Source organism: Scardinius erythrophthalmus (genome assembly GCF_964197995.2).
Source record: "Scardinius erythrophthalmus genome assembly, chromosome: 3".
In the NCBI taxonomy this organism is placed as follows: Eukaryota; Metazoa; Chordata; class Actinopteri; order Cypriniformes; family Leuciscidae; genus Scardinius; species Scardinius erythrophthalmus.
Window position 1 is genome coordinate 42,553,233 of NC_138223.1, and position 22,661 is coordinate 42,575,893.

Below are 22,661 nucleotides of genomic sequence, written 5' to 3' on the forward strand. Positions count from 1 at the left end.
TACATTTCGTTGTGTTGTGCACTACTGGGCCACCGTAGCATTCACTACGGAGATGGCGATCGTCAACTTCATCTTTGCTTCATCTCAACTTCCCTGGCGCCACCTGGTTATAACGGCCCACGTATTAAAAAAAAATGTGTGTAAAACTTCTCTCTCTGGTCGGGTTTAAATCGGGCTCGCCGATATATATATGTGTTTATACACACATATATATACATATATACACACATATATATATATATATATACATATACATATATATATATATATATATATATATATATATATATATATATATATATATATATATATATATATACATATATATACATATATAAATGAAGCACGTGATATATATATATACATATACATATACTACATATATATATATATATATACATATACATATATATATATATACATTTCTTCACAAATGTTTTCCCCTCCATTTGCTTCTGATGCTCTAATTAAACAATGTAATGACATGAAAACTCACTGAATTAAACAAATTCTGGGTCTCAGGAGGATGATACTGTTGCTACCTTTTTATTAAGACAATGAACCACTCGGGCACTTCATTTACCACAATCAGCTTCTTGTAAAATGACTGTAACTCCAGTAACTTAGGCTACTATTTTATCACATTTACTAACGAAAAACAAATCAATTTCAGCTAAAATGTCCTCAACGAGTAAGTCAAATCACTTTTACACGTGTCTTGGCCAGAATCAGGACGGTGTCTGTGTTTTATGAACTGGGAAAGATGCGATAATGTGACTTTTATGCGAGTTTTGTGTGTGTGTGAGTGAGTGAGTGAGTGAGTGAGTAACTCACTCCTGTGATCTTCTCATGTCACTGACTTCCTTCTTCAGAGGGGATCATTGAGAGATCAGGTAAGAGCTGGCCTGCTCTAACACACTTTAAATCATGTCAACACCGGGCATTTCATGTTTCCCTGTCTTGTCGTGTTGTTTTCGGTTGTTGTCGGGAGGTTTCATCTGATTTTTTGCATTCATTGACGGGATTTCTCTCATTATACAGAGCTTGAAGGTTAGCACAGGCTAGTTAGCTTCAGTTTAACACACATTCCCCCTCACGCTAACAGTATTACAGGTCTTTTAGAGGGTAAACGCGCATTTTAGCGGTTTATAGGTGATTTATCATCACGTAAGTGCTTCATTTACGGGTATATTCGTGTTTTTGACTGCACCCGTCCATGTCTCGCGATAGCGCGTCAGTTTTATTAGCCGTTAGCTGAATTAGCCGTCAAAGTCATTTTACGTTTACGTTATGCATATGCTTATAAGAAACTGGATTTTTATTAAAACGTTAAGAGCGTTTGTAATGTATTTCATAGCGGTGTTAATAAACTTTGTCGTGTTAAGGTCGTTTGGACTCGCAGTTTTGTGTGAATGACTCCTACACACAGGCCTCGTTTATCTGAACAAAGTTTAAACTAGCCCGAGATATGTTTGTGTTTATGTACTACGCTCCTAAACACTGTTGTTTAAATGGGTTTGTTTGAATTCGTGTCTGTAAATGAAATGAAGTAGGTTCACTGAGTGACACGTAGGCGAAACGAGCTCACTGAAATGATATCCACTAAGTATAACACGCGTTATTTGGCAAGATTTTGGATGTGTTCCGAAAACTTAGGGAGCTGTCAGTGTCAACCCACACAGAACCCTTTAGGCAACACCAAACTGTGTCTAGGCAGGGAACAACACAAATTGGGTGTGTATGTAAACATTTCAGATGCCCTGGAATAGAGAAAGGCTGCGAGTTTGTCCATCTCGGTGTGATGAATCACACAGGCATTTGTGTCAACTAACCCGTTTAACCCTTTGTGTTCAAACCAGACCCCTGTCAGACACTGTGAAGCCACGGGCTGTCGTGATGTCGGAGCCCAAAGCACCCATCCCGGCTCCTGGAGACACCTATAAAGGCTGGCTCTTCAAATGGACTAATTACATCAAGGGATACCAAAGGCGATGGTTCGTCCTGAGCAATGGCTTGCTGTCTTACTACAGGTGAGTTTGTGACATGTAGTTGATTTATCAAAGTCTAGAAACCACATTTTTTAAATCCGGTTTCGCTTCCGTCAGACAACAGTTCTCCCAATTTCTGATAGGAACGTCTGATGTCCTACTGAACCATTCGTCATGCTGTCAAGTGTTCTTTGCCCTTTCACCAATATCTGATAAGGTGCAAAGATTTAGATAGCGAAATTACTTGATATTCTTGGTATGGCAAGCATTGCTACTAGAATAGGTTTTAATGCTTGAGTGATCAAAACACCTTGTTTTTGACATATTTGACATTGTTGCAGCTCCTCTCTTCCCAGTCTGTCAGTAACGCCAAAACCACTAGAGGGCAAGCCTGCAAACTTTAGCCAAAAAAGTGTAACGGCTAATGCTAACACTCGGCTGTGTCGGTACACAGGGAAGGAGACCAGAGGTCTATTGTTTGTGCTAAACTGATGATGTCCCAAGTCATACGACTTCGAAGCGATTGGACTTGTGGATGTTAAACAGGCCAAAAGCCTCAACACCTTCTTCTCTGTGTCTGTAAGATGATGCCGTTTTACGTAATTAGATTTGAGTCGATCTAATGGTAAAGCTGCATTCATCTCATTGGGCTTTGTCAATTATTAATACTGCGTGTGTGTGTGTGTGTGTTTGCTCGTGCGATCGCCACTGTTTGCTCAACAGTTTGAGATGAGAGGATAACACATTCTTCAAAATCCTCCCTCATGCTCTGATGTTTAACTCTGTAAATATACGATGACATAACATAAGGTCCAATACCTCAACAGTTGGCTAATGAGCGCATGTTCACTATTTTTGCTTTCTTTTATTATGTTGTATTTGTTCATAAATACGGAAATGTCATTAAATGAATGCTGTGTTAAAGCCACACCAAAGCAAATAAAAAGGTCTGATTTACATTAGTGCTTCATTGAGATCGAGCTGAAAATGACTAAAAAGTGCTGCCACTGAATCTCACAAATAGCTGATTTTAACTGCAGGCACAGATATATGGTGAATTATCAGATATCTGATATTCTAACAGGAGCCAGATGGCACACAACTATGATGCTCACTGCCTTTTTGTGAATGGAAAGGCCTTTTTTTTTAAAGAAAGAAATCAGTACTTTTGCTTTTGGACTGTGGATGCTTTCAAACGCGGACTTAAACTCGCCTTTTTAGTAGAGATTTTGGTTGATTTAAAAAAAAAAATCTTTTTGTTTTTAAACTGGAGCACTTTGTGATTTTGCTTAAATATACAGTGTGTTACAAATAAAATGTATTTTTCTTATTACTTTTATTCAGCAGGAATGCATTAAATTGATTAAAAGTAACAGTAGAGACATTTATAATGTTACAAAAGATTTCTATTTCAAATAAATGCTGTTCCTCTGAACTTTCTATTCATCAAAGAATCCTGAATAACAGTTTCCACAAAAATTCTTGATAATAGCAGAAAATCATCATAATAGACTGATTTCTGAAAGATCATGTGACACTGAAGACTGGAGTAATGATGCTGAAAATTCATTCAAAAATCTTACCGACCACAATCTTTTGAATCAATTGTATGAAAATAAAAACCATGCAATTTTTAGTTTAGTAACTTTTGATAAATCTCAAATACTTCCAGTGTGAAATGTGTATTTCAGCAGTTAAAGAGCGTTTTGCACACTTTAGAAATGTAGAATTTAAATGTTCGTCACACAATCTGCTTTTTAAATACTGAATTTAAATTGAAACTGATTTTGTCCGTCGTTCAAAAATAACCTACATATTTTCCTTCCCTAATATAGCAGATGCTTTTCTGATACACCCAAAAGCGCATTACTGTGGGATGTCATTAAATATTTGAACAAATTAGCTTTCAAAATATAGTGGAAACCTCCCAATCATTTGGTGTAATACAGTTACCAAAATAATTTAGTTTAAGGCATTATTAAGCACTGTCTCCAACATCTGGTTCTGATTTCTATAGTGAATATGAATTTTTATTTACTACTCTAAAAAATGTATTCGGCTAGAAATTGTTCTTTGTGATTGCAACGACTAAACAATTCTTTAATACATGAATCACCATGAGTCAAACGTGTGGGAGGTCTGACTGTGGCATTACAGTGTAAATAAAAGGCTCAAGTACACATTGTCTTTTCTACCTCCACATGACCACTTTGATTGGCTGAGTGAGTTTGGGTCACATGACCGTCTTAACAGGCCATCTCTGTTTAGGAGGATCACACGCTCTACTTAAGGCTTGATTTTAGCACTTCCTCTGGTCCTGTGTGTGTGTGTGTGTGTGTGTGTGTAAGATGAGATCAGGAAATGTAGAGGGCGAGTAAGAGATTTCAGTTTCATAGGTTACAGGCTCTGGACTCTTGGGCCTGGCATCGGTCTTGTGCCATGTCGTGGACCGTCCAAACTGGTCTTGTCTAATTTTTTCCGTCTGAGCGTGGAAATTCAGAGAACTGGTGATTCATCAGTGTTGGCAAATTACAGTTAGAGACGGAAACTTTATTTATACGTCACTTATTTGGTGCTGTTTACATATGAGCGGCTTACCACAGGATTACTACAACAGAGTTATTTTAGGATTACTTATGTACTATTATAGTATTTATTACAGTTTTGAATTGGCTTTTATTTTTATATTTTCAGTCTCAAACAACTTATCTCATTATGAATATGAATTTAGTTTATTGAATATTTTGCAATAAACGTGTAATGTATAGCATTTTGTATTTGTAATCAATGACTTAGGCTACAGTGAGTTTTATATAATACTGTTGTTTCTCATTTGATTTATTTGTCTTGGAGCTGGTTGGATTGATTCATGTCTCAAATTTGTCTGAATATTTGCTAAGATCGTAAAATGGGGCTCTTTTTCAATCTGAGATCAGATACTGCGATAACAGCGGTAACGTATCTCCTGTCACATAAATGCTGGGGAGTAAAAGAAACTCTAGCTGAACCCATTTCTCGAATGCTTACCTTTCAGTGCTGATTCATGAATATTACATCAGATGCTGAAAAACAGCTGTCAGGGGGCTTTTGTTCAAGTTTTTGCTCACAGAGGATTGTCCTCTAGCCTCGCAGAACCAGACTTTTGAGTATCGTTATCAAGTCAGAAACACATTTAGTCTTATTCTGGCATCCCTGGAGCCGCCGGAACAACATGTAAACCATTTTTTGCATCTAAAATTGTATATAACTATGACCAAATGAAGTGTTTCATCTTGAACACAGCATCTCATCTCCATCCCTCTTGCTCTTCCAGGACCCAGGCGGAGATGGGTCACACGTGTCGGGGCACCATAAACCTGGCCACTGCCAATATCGCGGTGGAGGACTCGTGCAATTTCGTCATCTCTAATGGCGGCACGCAGACGTATCACCTGAAGGCCAGCTCAGAGGTGGAACGGCAGCGGTGGATCACAGCACTGGAGCTCGCCAAAGCCAAAGCTTTCCGCATGCAGGCCGAATCAGGTCAGTCACGCCCCTCACTAACACTGGGAACGGGAAACCACGTTTGAGAATAGCTCAACACTGCACACTCAACACAGTTTGCGGTGGAAAGCGTTTCACAGTTTTTTCTTCTTCGTTCTCTGCAGATGATTCCGGGGACGAGTCCAGTCCTCCTGCGGCAGGACAGGGTGGAGGCTCACGAAACTCAGAGGTGCAGTCCACGCTCCGCACCCTGGGCAGCAAGGTGGAGGATCTGAGCACATGCAACGACCTCATCGCCAAACACGGCTCTGCGCTTCAGCGGTCAGTCTTTCTCTACCAGTTTGGACACACTTGACTATTAAGTGCATAATAAGTATTTAAATAATACAAAAAAATACTTATATAGTTGAATTTTATATATAGTGTATGTACATTTTTCAATTGTAGTCTTAAAGGGGTCATATAATGGTACATGCACTTTTACAAGTTGATTGCACTGAAATGTCTGTTGGCAGTGCCTGTACACAACCATCCTATCATGATTAAAATCCATCCAGTGGTTTTGTTTTAATCTCCTTATATGTTTGACCATCTATGAAATCAAGCCGTTCGATATTGTGACGTCATAAGATCGTACGCCCCTCCCGCGATTGTGATTGACAGCTGTGTTGCAACACAAGACCCGCCCTGAGTGAGCTGTGACAGCCGTCATAGTAGTCCGCCATTGTTGATATGCTGGAGCAGAATGGCGTCTACGCGATTGTGGTGTTCTCTTCTTAGATGTAATAAGGAACACAGCAGTCATTTGGATGTTCCTAAATCTGAGCCGTTATAGATGCAGTGGCTGAGTTTTGTTTTTGAAGCGATATGCCCAAAGGATTGACGCGGGGATTCCCTCACGGGGATTCCCCACGATCGTCCATGCTTTCATGTTTACGCGAATCATTTCACACCAGACAGCTTTACAAACGAGAAAAAACGGATCGGTACCAACGTGTTACTGCTGAACCTCCAGAAGATGTGAGTGTAATGTTTTATTAACCTTTATATTAGTATTTATATTAATGTTTGCGAAATTTGCAAACCTTGCTGCAGGCTTCACGATGAATGCATCTAAGGTTTACACTCAGGGTACATTACAGCATGTTTTCTATGTACGACGTTCTCAATATAATTCATAATCCCACGTTTATAATGAACAACGCGTGGTTATTGTGTTACAAACGGTGTACGCACAGAACAGAGGGGCGGGGTCAGCAAAGCTCATCATCATTTAAAGACACATGCACTGAAACGGCGTGCTGAAAACAGAGCTGTTTTTGACCAGGTAAAATTTGTGTTTTCTTACAATACTAATGAGAATTTTTAATTAAAGTATATTACAAACTTTTAATTTAGACCCTAAAGAATCATATTAGCTTGTACAAAAATGGCATTATATGACCCCTTTAAAAAGGAATCTGAAATAATAAACTAAGTAATTTTTAGATGTATGTGAAATCCAATACACATTTTCCACAGAATAGATACAATATCATAATTTTACTCATTCCCTCAGATTTTGTGCTCACTGCCAAAGTGTGGCACATAAAGCCGCCTCTTAGTGCTAAATACTGAAAATGCTGAATGGCTAGGATTTTTGCATCATTTTTAATTTTATATTCTAGTAATAATTTAAATGAACTTTTTTAATTGTACATAAATTATTATTTGTTTCACTCAAAGATTTGGCTTTTGTGCTCATAAAGTGTCTATGTAATGTTCAATTTGTTGATTCTTATGCTTTCTTTCAGGTCCTTGTCTGAGCTGGAGGGAGTTCGGCTGGAAGGACAGACGAGTGAAAAGATTCGGCAGGTGACGGAGCGAGCCACGCTCTTCCGCATCACCTCCAACGCCATGATCAACGTAAGGCAACCAGGCAGTATATCTGCTTTAGGGAATTTGCTTTGTGGTTGTCCGTTTCACACACAGAAACCACTCTGTGAAACGTATTCTTAACGATTCTCTAAAAATCTGATACCCAGGCCTGCAGGGACTTCCTATCGTTGGCTCAGGCTCACAGTAAGCGTTGGCAGAAAGCCCTGCAGGCCGAGAGAGAGCAGAGAGTCCGACTGGAGGAAACACTGGAGCAACTCGCCAAACAACACAACCATCTGGAGAGAGCCTTCAGAGGAGCGACTGTTCTGCCTCCTTCCCAGAGCAACCCTGCCACAGACAACAAAGGTACAGAGTCAATGACATAGAAAGACTGGGTGCCACAAAATAATATATAGAGACTAATATATAAACACAGCTTTCTACTGCATTGTCTTCACTAGTTGCACATAACAATGAGAAGACAACTAGTGATGTCTGAAGCCAAAATGAATGACCCTTATGAGCAAATCCTTTTGAATGAATCAGTCAGATTGAGTCACAAGTCAGTTTGAGTCAGCCTCACAACACACAGGGTTTATAGTAATGAACACGTGGAAGATTAATATTTCATCTTTTTCATTTATTTGCACAAATATAGAACTATATGGTAATTAACAGCAATATTTACTTAAATACACACAGTTTAAATGTTTGGGGTCAGATGTTTCTCTTCTCCTCACCAAGGCTGGTTTTATTTGATCAAAAATACAGTAAAAACAGTAATATTGTTACACAAATATTTAAAATAGATTTTTAAAATGTAATTTATTCCTGTGATCAAACCTGAATTTTTAGCATCATTACTTCAGTCTTCAGTGTCACATGATCCTTCAGAAATCACTCTAATATGATGATCTGATGCTCAAGAAACATTTGTGATGATTATCAATGTTGAAAACATTTGTGCTGCTTAATATTTCTGTGGAAACTGATTTTTTTTTTCAATATTATTTGATGAATAGAATGTTCAAAAGAACAGCATGTATTTGAAATAACATTTTAAATGTCTGTACTGTCACATTTGATAAATTTAAGACATCCTTGCTGGATAAAAATATTGATTCCTTTTTTTTTTTATCTTAATGACTCCAATCTTTTGGTAAGATACGGTAGTGTACTTTACTAAAACATTTTAATGACTGAAAAATGTTTGGGCGATACAAATGAGTCTTTTGTTACATTTAATAATTTACAATTAGGAATGATTAAAATGCATATTAGCAAATTAAAATTTTCAATGTAACCTTTGCGATGCTTGCAGTATTGAATATTTTATATATCACCCAGAAAGATGTAATCCTGAAAACTCTTAACACTCATATCTATATACCCGATATGACAGAGATTTCCTAAATATATTATACTTCTTGCATTATCCGTCCTGTAGGCTCAGCTCCAGTAAAGGGCGACGCCAGTGACGAGGACGATGAGAACGAATTCTTCGACGCGTGCGAGGACGTTCAAGAGTTTATCACCGTTCCAGCAGACCCCAAATATCACAGGTCTTTATTTATTCCCTCGCTCCAGTCGTTTACTCTCATCCCTATCTGTCCCTGAACTCACTTCTCATATAAGTGTTACTTGACCTAAGTGTGTGTCCTATGCCTTCCCTTCCCCTTCCTCCTCTCTCTCACACACTCTGTCTCTCTCATACCCTCTTTCCATTTCTCTCAGGAGATCTGGCAGCAATGTCAGCGGAATCAGTAGCGAGATGGGAATGGATGACGGGACGGCATCGGTAAGGCCGTTATGTTTATAAATGGTGTTTATGTATGTGAACCACATTCGTTTTCATGTGCAGTCTAGATATATATATATATAAAAAAACTAGTAGCTCTTTCCATCCAAAGCTGATATATGTTAACTTATGCGCAAAATTGCAATAACGCATAAAACATTTGCGAATAAAGCACCATTTCCGTCCCATGTGTTCAACAGAAAAAAATCTTCACTTCCTGGGAAATTGGGGGAAAATATCTGTAATAAAAACAGAGGTTGCTGCAATTAGGGAAGCCATTGTGGCTCCTTTTTCGTATGTCATTAATGACTAGCACCTCAGAGCGCGCAGACGTTATCTAGCGTTCGGAGGCGGATGCCTGATGTTTAGGAACGCAATCATGTGAGACAGTTCTGGCAGGTAATTATACTAAATCATCTTGATGACAGAATTTGGCAACATTTGAGATGCTGTGCAATGACATTGGATAACTGGACTAACCAGTGGACCAATCACATCCTCTGTTGAGGCAAAGTCGCGTGAGTTTTTTGTTCCACATTAATGGATTTATTCGGTAAATGTGTTTCCATCGTAGTCTATGCACGACGTCTTATCGGATATTTAAAAAAAAAATGCACCTCAATTGAGTGCATGCAGTTTTTTTTTTTATGCACATTTTTTTAATTTATGCGCATCTTGGTGTTTCCAGCTTTTTTTTTATGCAATATGCTAAAATTTGCACAAAAATAGGTCGAGAAAAAGTAGCCTTTGACATCTGAAGTTCATGTTTGAACCGTTTTTTCCATCTCTCACAGCTAGACGAGCAGTCTGTGGCATCCAATCCTGAGTCTCCGCAGTCCCAGGAGGTGGTGCCTATGAGGAAGAGACGGACCCGTATCCCAGATAAACCGAATTACTCTCTCAATCTGTGGAGCATCATGAAGAACTGTATCGGAAAAGAACTCTCCAAAATCCCTATGCCTGTACGCTCATCGCTGTCTTTATGAGAATCCCGAACAGCCCCGATTTATGGCAGTGCTTTCAACGCATCCTTCTTTTCCCAGGTGAACTTCAACGAGCCCCTGTCCATGCTGCAGCGTCTCTCAGAGGATCTCGAGTACTACGAACTGCTGGACCGGGCGGCCAAGTGCCATAACTCTCTGGAGCAGATGTGCTACGTGGCAGCTTTCACTGTTTCTTCATACTCCACTACGGTTCACCGCACGGGCAAACCCTTCAACCCTCTGCTGGGAGAGACGTTCGAGCTGGACCGTGCCCAGGAGAGCGGATACAGATCCCTCTGTGAGCAGGTGAGGGGACATCAGCCTTTGATTATCCTGAGATAGAGGAACAGCTTATTGAAATGAAGCAGGTTGTGTTTGAAACCTAATCTGTTCTTCTTCCTGTCTTTCACTTCAGGTAAGCCATCACCCTCCTGCTGCGGCTCATCACGCAATCTCCGAGCGAGGCTGGACCCTGAGACAGGAGATTGCCCTGGCCAGCAAGTTCAGGGGCAAATATCTCTCCATTATGCCCCTGGGTAACTATTTGTGCTATTTTGGACCTTATCACCATGTTTTAAAGTGGCATGTGCAGCTTTAAAGGCACAATATGTAACTTTTTTTGCTTTAAAAATAGCAAAAATCACTATATCTATGTTATATATTTTTTTTTAGTTGTGTACTTACATTATCCCGACTGTTTCCAACAACTTTCAAACCAGGAGAAATTCGTAATTTAATTCGAAGACACGTCCCGTTTCTTTATTTCCGTTTTGTCGCCGTCAATGCCGTCATATCCGCGTTGTCCCTGGTTTCCGCTCGTGCTGCCATGGCAAACGGAGCTATGAACCAGAGCCGTCTGATAGTAACCAAAGCGACAAACGTGGACAAATGTGTAGTTCGCAATGTCTGTTTGCACGCTGTTGTTTCGTTCAAACATTATGGACCATGACAAGCAGACTTAAACGAGAATCAATATCAGCGCAGTGTTTTCGAGATGCCGAGAGCTCCCATAGACAGTATATAAACGAGAGCGCCACGTCCGAGACTTCGACCGCTCCTACATGTACTTTATTAAACAGGTGAGCACATTTACATAAAACTAATCAATGTTAAATAGTTCAACAATGATAAAATGTCAGAATATGATCTGTATGTTATTCTAATGTTGATCTAGCTTACTGCTAGTCTCAAACAGACAAACTAACACATACATTTCAACACACTCAAATGCAGTTTAGTGCTGCAAACAGCGCTGCGTTACCTCACAAGTTTAATTTGTCTAATAAACTGACCTGTGAGTAGTAATTCTGCATGTAGCTCGGTAGAATGAAATGTCCTTATTCCTTTTATATCCGCGGGACTCGCGTCGCGTGTGGAGCTGATAGCTGTCTCTTAGCAATCCCGAACTGCTTCATATCACAGTCATGATAAAAACATCGATGTATTCAGTCATTCATAAACATTATTAGATCGGTCGGCTTGGCGTTGACGACAAGATCCATAATTCTTAGCAAATGTTGCGTCATCAATCTACGTCTTTGTTATTGTAAATAGGTTAGCGACCCCTAGTGGCGAAAAATTTCTCTCTAGTGGCTCGCCAATAGTGGCGAGTTTTTCTCTCTAGTTCCTTTTCTTAAAAACAAACATATTATAAAACAGAAGGTGTAATGCAAAAAAACTTAAGGTGCTTCCTAGTTCACGTACTTATGCACTATTCTATGATGTTTTGTAGTATAAATAGTGCGAGTAGTGTGTTCACATAGGGGTGTGCGATAGACCTGTAGGCACGATTAACCGGTAGAAATTTGTCAGCCGGTAGAGATTTTGGACGATCGTCTCTATCGCGGTTACGCTCATGTGACGTTGCCGTGCTGCGCCGTCACGAAAGCTTATCATCTGCATGTGTTTTTAAGCATTGCTGTTTAAAAACAAGTGATTTTTATCCATTGAAGTGCAAAAAGCAGTGAAAGAGAACTCATTACAGTACAGTGTATATACAGTGTCTGAGCTATGACAAATACACAAACTTATATGTTAAAATGCCCGTCTTTGCGAATATCCTTGTAAACAGTCATTTGTCTTAAGTGAATATAAACAGTTGAGAAAGAAAGCACGTGTGTATCAGTGCATTCGCTCTTAAAGTGACAGCGGTCTAATAAATCTGCTGCGGTCAGTGTCATCAATGTTAATCAAACAACAAAAGATTAAGAGAAAATCACTCACTGCTCCTGACTGAATCGTATTTGGGCTAACAGACTCAAATGATGAATGACAAAATAATCTTATAAAATTCATACACTACACAGTTGGGTACAAAGTGCATAAGTACATAGTGTTTAAGTGCTTAGTGTAATACTCTTACACAATACTAAGTTACTATACTGAGGTTTATGAGTCAATGATACTTTGTGCATATGAAAAGATGGATATTTGAATATGTGTTCAAGCAAGAGTTCATTCAACTCATTTTGTATTGCTTGTATGTTTCTCCAGGTTCTATTCATTGTATCTTTGAGAAGAGTAACAATCACTACAGCTGGAAGAAAGTCACAACCACAGTGCACAATATCATCGTCGGGAAACTCTGGATAGATCAGGTTGAGAACACAGTCTACTTATTTATGCATAATTTATTTATGCATCAGTCCGTGACCGCCGGGCTGATTTGTGTGTCTGTTACAAAATCAACTGATGGTCTTGTCGGTGGATAATGATGTTGTAATCTGATGTTGTAATTACGGAAATCATCATTTTCAGCCGCTGGCCACCCTGTTTTTTTGTGCATTTAAATTTGTATTATACAAATGTTGCCCTTAAATTGCAACATCTATAGTGTGGCATTTAATTTTATACATAAGCTCTGTTGTGTCTTTCTCTCGATTCAGTCAGGAGAAATAGACATCGTGAACCACAGAACAGGCGACCGCTGTCATCTCAAATTCGCCCCGTACAGCTACTTCTCCAGAGACGTGGCCAGAAAGGTGAGTCAGCATCTGTTCCACTGACTTCGTTCTCCCAGAATGCAGACGTGTCAGTTTTGTCACCCTCTGTAACATTTTCAAGGTTTTTTTTTTTTTTTTTTTTTTTTTTACATCCTTCTCTAATTTATGTCTGCTTTCACTTCCTCCTCGTGCAATGCCTCTCTCTGTAGGTCACGGGGGTTGTGACGGATAAAGAGGGGAAAGCGCACTATGTTCTGTCCGGGACGTGGGACGAGAAGATGGAATACTCTCGTGTGATGCAGAGCAGCAGAGGCGGGGAGAACGGCGCCGAAGGACGACAGAAAACTGTCTATCAGACGCTCAAAGCCAAAGAGCTGTGGAAGAAGACTCCGCTGCCGTAAGGCATTCCCAAACACGTGCAATTAAAACAACACACTGTTGAGCTCACTGAACAGCATTTGTCCCTACTTTTCTTTAAACAAAAAACTAAAATCTGGGTTACCGTGAGGCACTAATCATGAAACTGAATCGTGCCGGTTCATAAACATTAAATTTATGTTTTAAAAGTATAGCCACAAGATAGCCACAACTGTGAAGTTATGTCCAGTTCTACAGCTTTGCTGTCGACAACGTAATGACATTAAACCAAAAACCCTAAAAATTATAATATACACAATTTAACAGAACATTGATCAGGGATGTGATGTTTATCTATTTATATTGATGTCTGTATGTCCCATATTAATTCTGTAATTCTGAGGGGGGAAAATGCTATTTTCAAATACATTTAAAACACAATCTGACAGAACTGCACAAGCGTCTGAGATTCTGCTCCACTCAAACTCTTCTCTGCAAGCGCTGTGAACTTGGATCACTTATGTGCATTTGAAAACGCAACACGGGACACATTTCTATTGAGTGTTGTTTATAAATCTGTTGTCAAAAACAGAAACTTACAAATTAAGACTCTTGTTGTGTAATTTTACTGTTCTTCAGTAAATTAATAATTATTATTATTTAATACTGCTTTTAAATTTTACATTACAGTAGAAAATAGAAAAACAGTAAAATTTAAAATAAAAAAATACAAATACTTACGAATTACTATTATATTATAAGTCAAATTTAAAGGAAAACCAGATTTTGATTACATGCATGTAAATGCTTTTATAAAAGTATAAGCTTCACCTTCACCTTAAAATCCATTAAAAAATTGGCCCCATTAATTTTCATTGTGTCTCACACGAACCTTAATTTTTATTTATTTTTTTCACACAAGTTTTTTGTGGTAATAAACATTATGCCTGACAGTTGAGCTTAACTTGAGGTTTGAGCACGTATTATTCCTTTAACGAATATTAATAAGAATACGTGGCCGGACTACAAAGTAACACCGCCATTGCCTAATTAATATTCGTGAGTAGTTGCAGCCTTGGCTTCGTATTTAGTGCATGGTTTTTGACACATCGAGTTGTGATGCTCAAGTTTGAATTCAGCTGGAATTTCTCATTTTCCTCCTTCATTTTCTCTCTCTCTCTCTCTCTCTCTCTCTCTCTCTCTCTCTCTCTCTCTCTCTCTCTCTCTCTCTCTCTCTCTCTCTCTCTCTCTCTCTCTCTCTCTCTCTCTCTCTCTCTCTCTCTCTCTCTCTCTCTCTCTCTCTCTCTCTCTCTCTCTCTCTCTCTCTCTCTCTCTCTCTCTCTCTCTCTCTCTCTCTCTCTCTCTCTCTCTCTCTCTCTCTCTCTCTCTCTCTCTCTCTCTCCTGTAAATGCAGGGATGGAGCTGAAAACATGTACTACTTCTCAACACTGGCGTTGACGTTGAACGAGCCAGAGGAGGGCGTTGCCCCCACGGACAGCAGGAGGCGTCCGGACCAGCGTCTGATGGAGCAGGGCCGCTGGGAGGAGGCCAACGCTGAGAAACAACGACTGGAGGAGAAGCAGCGCACCGTCCGCCGAGAGAGAGAGCGAGAGGCCAACCGCTCCGCCAGCCCTTCAGAAGAGGGTAAGGAGCCAGCAGACGGGGGTAAAGTATCCTTTTATTTCTCATTCTACACGTCTCTCCTCGTTTCTTCCGCCTTCTCGGCGTCTCCCGTTCACTCCCGTGTGACTGTCTCTGTCTCTCCCTCAAGCTCTCATTGAGGACTCAATATCTGACTCGCCACTAAAAAGCAAGTACTCCTGTTCTACTTCGTTTTCCCTGTATCTTTTCTCTTTTTAATTGTCGTCTTCTGGATTTTCTCCCATCTCACACAAACACACACTGTAATAGTGCTTATTTGCATATTATTAAAGTGGTAGTTCACCTACGGATGAATATTTTGTCATCTTGTTCCAAACGTATTACTTTTTCTTTCTTCCGTGGAGATTTTCCATATAGTCGATGAAAGGGACATGTATTTATATTTTGAATTTATTTTTGATTTTATGTATTATTTAAAATAATTTTTTTATCTTTATTTTCCATTTTAATACGTTTTTTTTTTTCAGTTTAGTTTAAGTTTTTTATTTGAGGTTTATTTGATCATTTTAGTTATTTTTATGTAGTTTAGTTATATTTAGTAAATTGGTTATTTTAGTAAATTATTTGTAATTTAGTAATTATACAAAGTGAAATATGGAAATGTTGCCTTGCAGCCAACTGAAATAGGTAAAAAAAAATTACATTTTCAGTTTGCTTTATTTTATTTGAATTAACATAATTTTTTGTAAGTTTAGTTTAAGTTTTTTATTTGAGGTTTATTTGATCATTTTAGTTATTTTTATGTAGTTTAGTTATATTTAGTAAATTGGTTATTTTAGTAAATTATTTGTAATTTAGTAATTATACAAAGTGAAATATGGAAATGTTGCCTTGCAGCCAACTGAAATAGGTAAAAAAAAATTACATTTTCAGTTTGCTTTATTTTATTTGAATTAACATAATTTTTTGTACAAGAAAACTTCAAACTTTGTAAAAAAAAAAAAATGACAAACAAGTAAACTAGTTTAAAACTTTTTTCTTTAAAAATGTACTCTTACGTATAAAAGAAAAGGTCATACTGAGGTATGAAGCGACACGAGGGTGAGTAAATGATGACAGGATTTTTATTTTGAGTGAACTATTCCTTTAATAGGAGCACTTTCCCCGCCTCCATAATGCCATTCACTCATTGTATTCTTTCTTTTTTTGTTTTTGTCTTAATTTGCATCCCCTTTTTTAATTTTCGGCTGCTCGTCTCTCAACTCTGATCAGCTGAAGAAGTCGAGATTGCCAGTGAGCCCTCTGAGACCAATTACAAAAGCAAGTACCATCCCATCCCTCTCCCTAATCAATCTGTTTCTCACCTTTATCATCCAATCATCTTCATTTTCCATCTGTCTATCCCTCCATCAGCTGACATGGATGAAACTTCCTCCGATCTTTCGCTATCAAGCAAGTAGCAGAATCAACACAAACCATAGCTGCGTAGTGTCGTTTAGACTGTTAGTTCGATTGCTTAGTTTTGTTTGAATTTCTTTCCTTGCATCATGCATATTTAAAGAGGACCTATTATGCTTTTTTACTATTTCAATGTTCTTTAGTGTGTGATGTTGCTGTTTAAGCATGAAAAAGATCAGCAAAGTTACAAAGTCACTCCGACAGGAGTTATTCTCAATGTCAGCGTCACTGTTTCTGAACTCCCTGAAACGCCTCCTATGTAGTCTTGAGTTTGCTTCCAGCAACAAACTCGTCACAATACTCTTCATTTAAATAATTCCCGCCAAAGGCATACACTAAATAAAGGGGCTAGGCCTGGTTGAGTGAGTTAGAAGTGTGTTAAACTTGTGGTTATGGTAAGGGGCGGGACATTTCCCAAACACTCCTGAAGCGCTTGACCAATCACAACACGCAGGTCCAGCCGACCAATCAGAGCACAGTGTGCTTTTCAGATGGAGGGGCTTCGTAGAGACAGGAACTAAACAGAGCGTTACTGACAGACTGGGAAGAGAGGAGCTGCAACAATGGAGAATATGTGAAAAATAATGTGTTTTGAACATTCAAGCATGAAAACTTATTCTACTAGAGCCCAAAAACAAAATCAAGACTTGTAAAATAGCTTAATAGGTCATTTGAAATCAGTTCCATGATGCAGACATTTAACTTCCACTAGAGGGCAGCGTGAGTGCATAAATTGCAGCAGTATAGACCGAGACTACAGTCAGTGTTGAAGTTCATTCCCCATTAATCTTTCATTTCTTCAGTTCACACCACCAGTGCATGCTAACATGTCTCTCACCCCTCTTCTCTTTGCCTGCATCCCTCCATCTTCAACTTCAGCTGAAACACTGCACGGCTCGCATCCGCCGGCATACTCAAGCAAGTACCACACAGTTCACGCAGATCGTTAACTTTTTTGTTAACGATCTGTTATTTGTTAGAGCTACATGTTTAAAGGGGTCAGATCATACATTACTTAAGCGGAAATCAGGAGGGGAAAAATTGGCACAAAAAACATTCATGATTTAGTTAATCTCAGCATTCTCAATATTCCTTCTTTTGTTGTTGCTAACAACACAAGAACCACAGTTTGTGTTAACATATTCAAATTATCCTTTTAATTATTACAAGCACAAGGTTTATACACTGATAAACTGTATTATCTCATAAAGCAGCACACATTACACACCCAGCCATGTTATCTCGTGTGGTCAGAGTTTGACCATCTGTGAGCACTGTCTCACTCTCTGCTCTTTCTCGCTCTAGTGGAGGGTCCTTATGGAGCTCCGGTCAAAAGCAAGTAACATCCACCCAAAACCCTTCCAGCCCCTCCATCTCTCACCTCTCATAGAGCTGGGCAGTGTGATCGAGCAGAAAACTGGAGTTGAACCGTTTAATTTTGGCACATCATGCCACTCGCATCAAGTGTGAACATGTGGATTGTTTCCAATATATGCACACCTCTGTGGTCTTTAAAAAATATGAATAATAATTAATAATAAATATCCAAAGAAAATGTAATTCAGCTTTATATGTATATATATATATATATTTAAAATGTTTATTTTAGTTAAACATTAATGTTATATTCTTTTGTAATTATTATATAGTTATATTCGTATAATTGTTAATTTATACATGTATAACAGAATTTAATTTGTATGTATGTATATTATATTTTATAATTATTGTTATATTTAAAAAAAAATATATAAAAATATATTACATGTGTATAAATAGACAACTATAATATTTAAAATATAAAAAGTTAATAAAAAGATATATGAAGAGTTCAGATGCAAAAGCCTCTAAGTGCCATCTGAAATTTTCTTCTAGAATGTTCATTTTTTTATCAAGCTCCTATATTTAAGTTCAGTAATTTCACTTAAATGAAAATTAATAGGTCATTTTCATTGGCATTTAAGTGAAATTACTGAACTTAAATATAGGAGCTTGATAAAAAAATGAACATTCTAGAAGAAAATTTCAGATGGCACTTAGAGGCTTTTGCATCTGAACTCTTCAAATATATATATATATATATATTAAGGCTGCAACTAACGATTATTTAGATTTTTTTTTTTTTATTAATCAGAGGAAAAATCTAAAAAGAATTATACATTAAAATGTATTTAAGTAATAAGAAATATACAGATAAAATATACTGTGTATATATATATATATATATATGTGTGTGTGTGTACATGTATATGTTTTTCTCTATAATGAAGTATGCTTAATTGGTAAAGTTTGTTATGGGATTGTGCATAAATGAGCATTACATGATTGAGTTATATAGATAGATAGATAGATAGATAGATAGATAGATAGATAGATATATATATATATATATATATATATATAGATATAGATATAAAATAACATTTTTGTGTGCAATGTCCATAAAAAACACGTTGTTATATATCCTACAACTGCTATAATATAAAATTGTACTGTATAACATGGACCATGACATACATTGTTGGTCATACCGCCCACCTCTAAACTCTACCACTATTTGTTTCCCTCTTCACTTTATTTTTTCCTCTTCTATTGACCATGTGCTTTTCTTAGCTCCTGTTTATCAGCCTGTTGTGTAAACGTAGAGTGCGAGATGTTGAATCAGAGATTGTAGGTGATTGTGTACATTTAGATTTGATAGTTTAGGAAACGTTTGTCTTGTAAGCTCCTGGCTACATTTGAAATAGCTTCTAATAGTCGTCTGTTCTGTAGAAAAGACTGTTGAGTAACTTGCACACTAATGTACCTACTCTTCTTTAAGTAAGTGACTGTTTGTTTGCTTTTGTATGTCCGTGTTCGATCAGGCGGTCATCAGGACAACTACAAGGCGATGTGGTTCGAGCGACGCGTCGACCCCGCGACAGGAGAGCCCACGCACATCTACACAGGGGGATATTGGGAGGCCAAGGAGCAGGGCAACTGGGACTCCTGCCCGGATATCTTCTGATCCCAATCACGCACATGCCCCACAACACCCTCACTTTCCCCTCGCCCAGAAAAACAAACCAACGAAAGCTCAGTCAGCTGCCCCCTTCTCTTTCCGTATTGTAGTACATCAAGACACAAGTTTTCTCTTTCGCCAGCCGTGCTCTACTCAGTGGACAATAAGGGACACCCAAATGGTTCGGGAACGCTCTCCCAACACCATCCACTGTGTGTTGCTCTCGATTCCTCGTGGTCACGGGATTATTAAACCATAGGGTTCGTGGGTCAGTAAATGCTAGCATTAGGAAAACACACCCTTCCGAATCCCTGTCCCACTCCACACGTCTTCCTCAGGCTGTGGACGTCACCCTTCTTAAACATCCCGGGGATATGGAGGCCTGTTTGCTCGTGTGTGTGTGTGAATTAGCGAATGTGTGAGTGAGTTTAGAGAAGCGCTGTAGTGCTCATTATTTGTGTGAGAAACGTAGTTTAAGAGCTCGCCTTGGTTTGTGGATTTTAAAGAAGTAGTTCGCGTAAAAATGAAAGATCTGTCATTGCTTACTCGCAGCCTCGTTTTAGCACCAAAAAAACACATGATAAAAAGTGTCATGAATGCGATTTGTGAAGCTATGCATTCCAAGTCTTCTGAATCTATACGATGCGAGGAACTTCGACTGCCGTTTGGAGGCAGTGACCGTCAAATCGATTTTTTTAAACAAGCTTTGGCTCATGGGAAGATTATCATTGAATAGCAGTGTAAATTTCAGTCACTTCCTCACAATAAGCTATCGTATTACTTGAAATAATGAAATCTAAGACATATGCATCACTTTTATGGTGCGTTTGCGTCGTCATTTTGGTCTTTTTGACAGCCTACGAACTGTTTTACAGAAAAAGTCAGCAAAACGTGGGTTATTGAACAACCCGAGTGCGAGTAGATAATAGCAGTTTTCATCATTTTTGCATGAACTATTCCTTTGAAATCAATCACACTTGAATTGTCCTCATTAGAAGCGGAGAGGACTGTCATCTTCATTGTGATATTCTTACTAACACCCGCTAAAATGACTTAAACTGACAAATGAATTGTCCAGAGTGTGTTTATAACCTGCAGAAGAGCACATCTGTTGATCCTCACGAGGGATTGTACAAGAGAGTCATGTAAAAGAAAAGCATCAGTGTAGCCAGAGGAACACGTTGCGCTGCTGAAGCCGACCGGTCGCGGTGATGTCGTGCACGCGACTCCAAAGGAGGGACATGTTTGTTAATGTTCCCTTTCAGCCTGCTCACAGATGCATTATGGGTCCGTGGTGAAGAAAAAGCGGTGTCCACAAACTGAGGCGTGTGAATGTGTGTGAGAGTGTTTTCAAATGGGCATGTGAGGTCAAGGGAGAACTCTCAAACTACTGTGTATGTGTGTGTGTGTGTGTGTGTGTGTGTGTGATCATGAGTAACGTATTTGGGGTTTGTTGTATAATCCAGTGAAACAAAAAAGAAACTTTTTTATTTTCAAGTGTACTTAAACACATGCGTGGGGGAAAACAGCAAGAGTACAGCAATGCAAAAACATTGCAGATATTTGTGTATATATATCACATAATGAAGCAAAATATTCATACTAATAATACCAATTCTTCTAATGCTGATACTGACAGCTAGAGCTATAATTATGATGGTAATTTTGATGTAGTTTGAGGGTTCAACACAATTATTTTGACTTTTTATCGGTTTTGTTTTTTTTGTCTGTTTGACATGGGAAGTGACGATGCATCGGTTTCCTCCCAAACTGAAGACAATTCGTTTGCTCATTGTCCTTGAATGGATCCAGACTAATGGAAATTTTATATATATGTACATCTATCCCGTCATCGTCTGATTCCGTTAAACCGTCAGTTTCATCGCGAGTTTTACTGCTTTTTGTAATAATTACAGATTCTATTTTCTTTGTTTGCAGTCTCTTTTTATTTGTACAACTGTCGTCATTTGATTTCTTTTCTTTGACTGTCATTCCTAAAGTTTTCATTCTTCTTTGTCCTGTCCGTGTTGTCCCTCTCTTGGCCTCTGATCATTGTGTTACGGCACAGAATTGCTCTTGACTGTCGTCATGGTGCAGATGATGATGATGATAATAAAAGCTGGTTTGAAAAGGAAACGGTCAAACACACAACAGTCTGTCACGCCTGTCATTATGAAGCGTCACACTTTGCATATTTTTCTTAGCGATTAGGAATGCAGTTGTTGGACATAAGTTTCGGTTTCCTGACTTCTGCTCTGGAGGAGCGCCACCCTTTTTTACTGGAAAACACATGTTTTCCTCAAGATATGCAGCTGAAGCAGAGGCTTCTCATGAGATTTGCAGGCCTGGATTTTTTTTTTTTTCTTCTCCTCCAAAGTACTTTATTGGCTAAATATTGCTAGATATTCATTAGTTTGTTTGTTTTTTGTCTTGAGAAATGTGTACACTAAGAAGTATAATATATAAATCATTTAATTATAAGGATTAGTACCATAACAATGGAAAACTGCCTAGATATTCAAATGGAAACCCGCCATATTCTCTATAAAATTCATTTGAATTAATTGCGACTGTCTGGAAAAGTCTTTGAAAATTATTGGTCAAAGTGTTTTTTACTCTGAAATTCCTCATATTAATCTGTTCATGTAAATCATATCAGAGCAGTAAATGAGTAAAATACACTTCCCAACACTGTCTAAGTAATGTGTTATGGTTAAATGCTTGAATGGACTGCATATTTACACTGTTAAATTTGACCGATTTCTTTGTGTAAATGTTTTAGTTTCTAATAATTACTGCTGACAACATTTAACTCAATGCACACAAGTTATTATAAAGTACTATTAAGTGTTTATTAATGTATTTTGAATTAGATTTTAACTTAATTTGTATCATCTTTTTAGGAACAAGCTGCAAACATATACATCACATATTAGTTTTTCCATTTTTATTTTAGCTTAAGTTTTTGTCAGTTTTCTTTTTTCTTTTACATATTTGTTTTTAATTAATTTTAGAAAAAATACTGTAGAAATGTTGCCTTGGCAATTAACTGCTTTTTTATTTACATATTTTTTAGGCTATATGTTAAATTTCAGATGCATTCATCAATTAACATAAAGGTGTTTTAATATTTTGTTTTAGTTAACAGTCATAACACTTACATGAGATATGTTTTCAATAGCGTAATCTTAT

General features: G+C 38.0%; 1 protein-coding gene across 23 annotated transcripts; it reads left to right on the forward strand.

Annotated features, from left to right (window-relative positions):
* The first annotated feature begins 782 nt into the window (after positions 1 to 782).
* osbp (oxysterol binding protein) lies at positions 783 to 21,620 on the forward strand. Of its 23 annotated transcripts, none has more exons than XM_081361532.1 (20): positions 814 to 893; positions 1,860 to 2,030; positions 5,302 to 5,510; positions 5,636 to 5,792; positions 7,265 to 7,376; positions 7,496 to 7,694; positions 8,776 to 8,890; positions 9,063 to 9,126; positions 9,921 to 10,088; positions 10,170 to 10,415; positions 10,525 to 10,645; positions 12,603 to 12,706; positions 12,995 to 13,090; positions 13,261 to 13,448; positions 14,823 to 15,073; positions 15,180 to 15,218; positions 16,283 to 16,462; positions 17,348 to 17,386; positions 17,774 to 17,803; positions 19,333 to 21,620. In XM_081361532.1, the coding sequence occupies exons 2-20, from the start codon at positions 1,897 to 1,899 to the stop codon at positions 19,473 to 19,475; spliced, it is 2,595 nt and encodes an 864-aa protein (XP_081217658.1). In that variant the 5' UTR covers positions 814 to 893; positions 1,860 to 1,896; the 3' UTR covers positions 19,476 to 21,620. The 23 variants fall into 23 exon arrangements, with proteins under 23 accessions (XP_081217680.1, XP_081217664.1, XP_081217660.1 ...); XM_081361551.1 differs by having other exon boundaries at positions 16,283 to 16,330; XM_081361548.1 differs by having other exon boundaries at positions 14,823 to 15,052.
* The last annotated feature ends 1,041 nt before the right edge of the window (positions 21,621 to 22,661 follow it).

Coding starts and splice junctions, on each gene's coding strand:
- osbp (XM_081361532.1), top strand. CDS start 1,897: ATGTCGGAGCCCAAAGCACCCATCCCGGCTCCTGGAGACACCTATAAA. Junction 8,891..9,062: donor GCAGACCCCAAATATCACAG/GTCTTTATTTAT, acceptor CATTTCTCTCAG/GAGATCTGGCAGCAATGTCA. Junction 12,707..12,994: donor GGAAACTCTGGATAGATCAG/GTTGAGAACACA, acceptor CTCTCGATTCAG/TCAGGAGAAATAGACATCGT.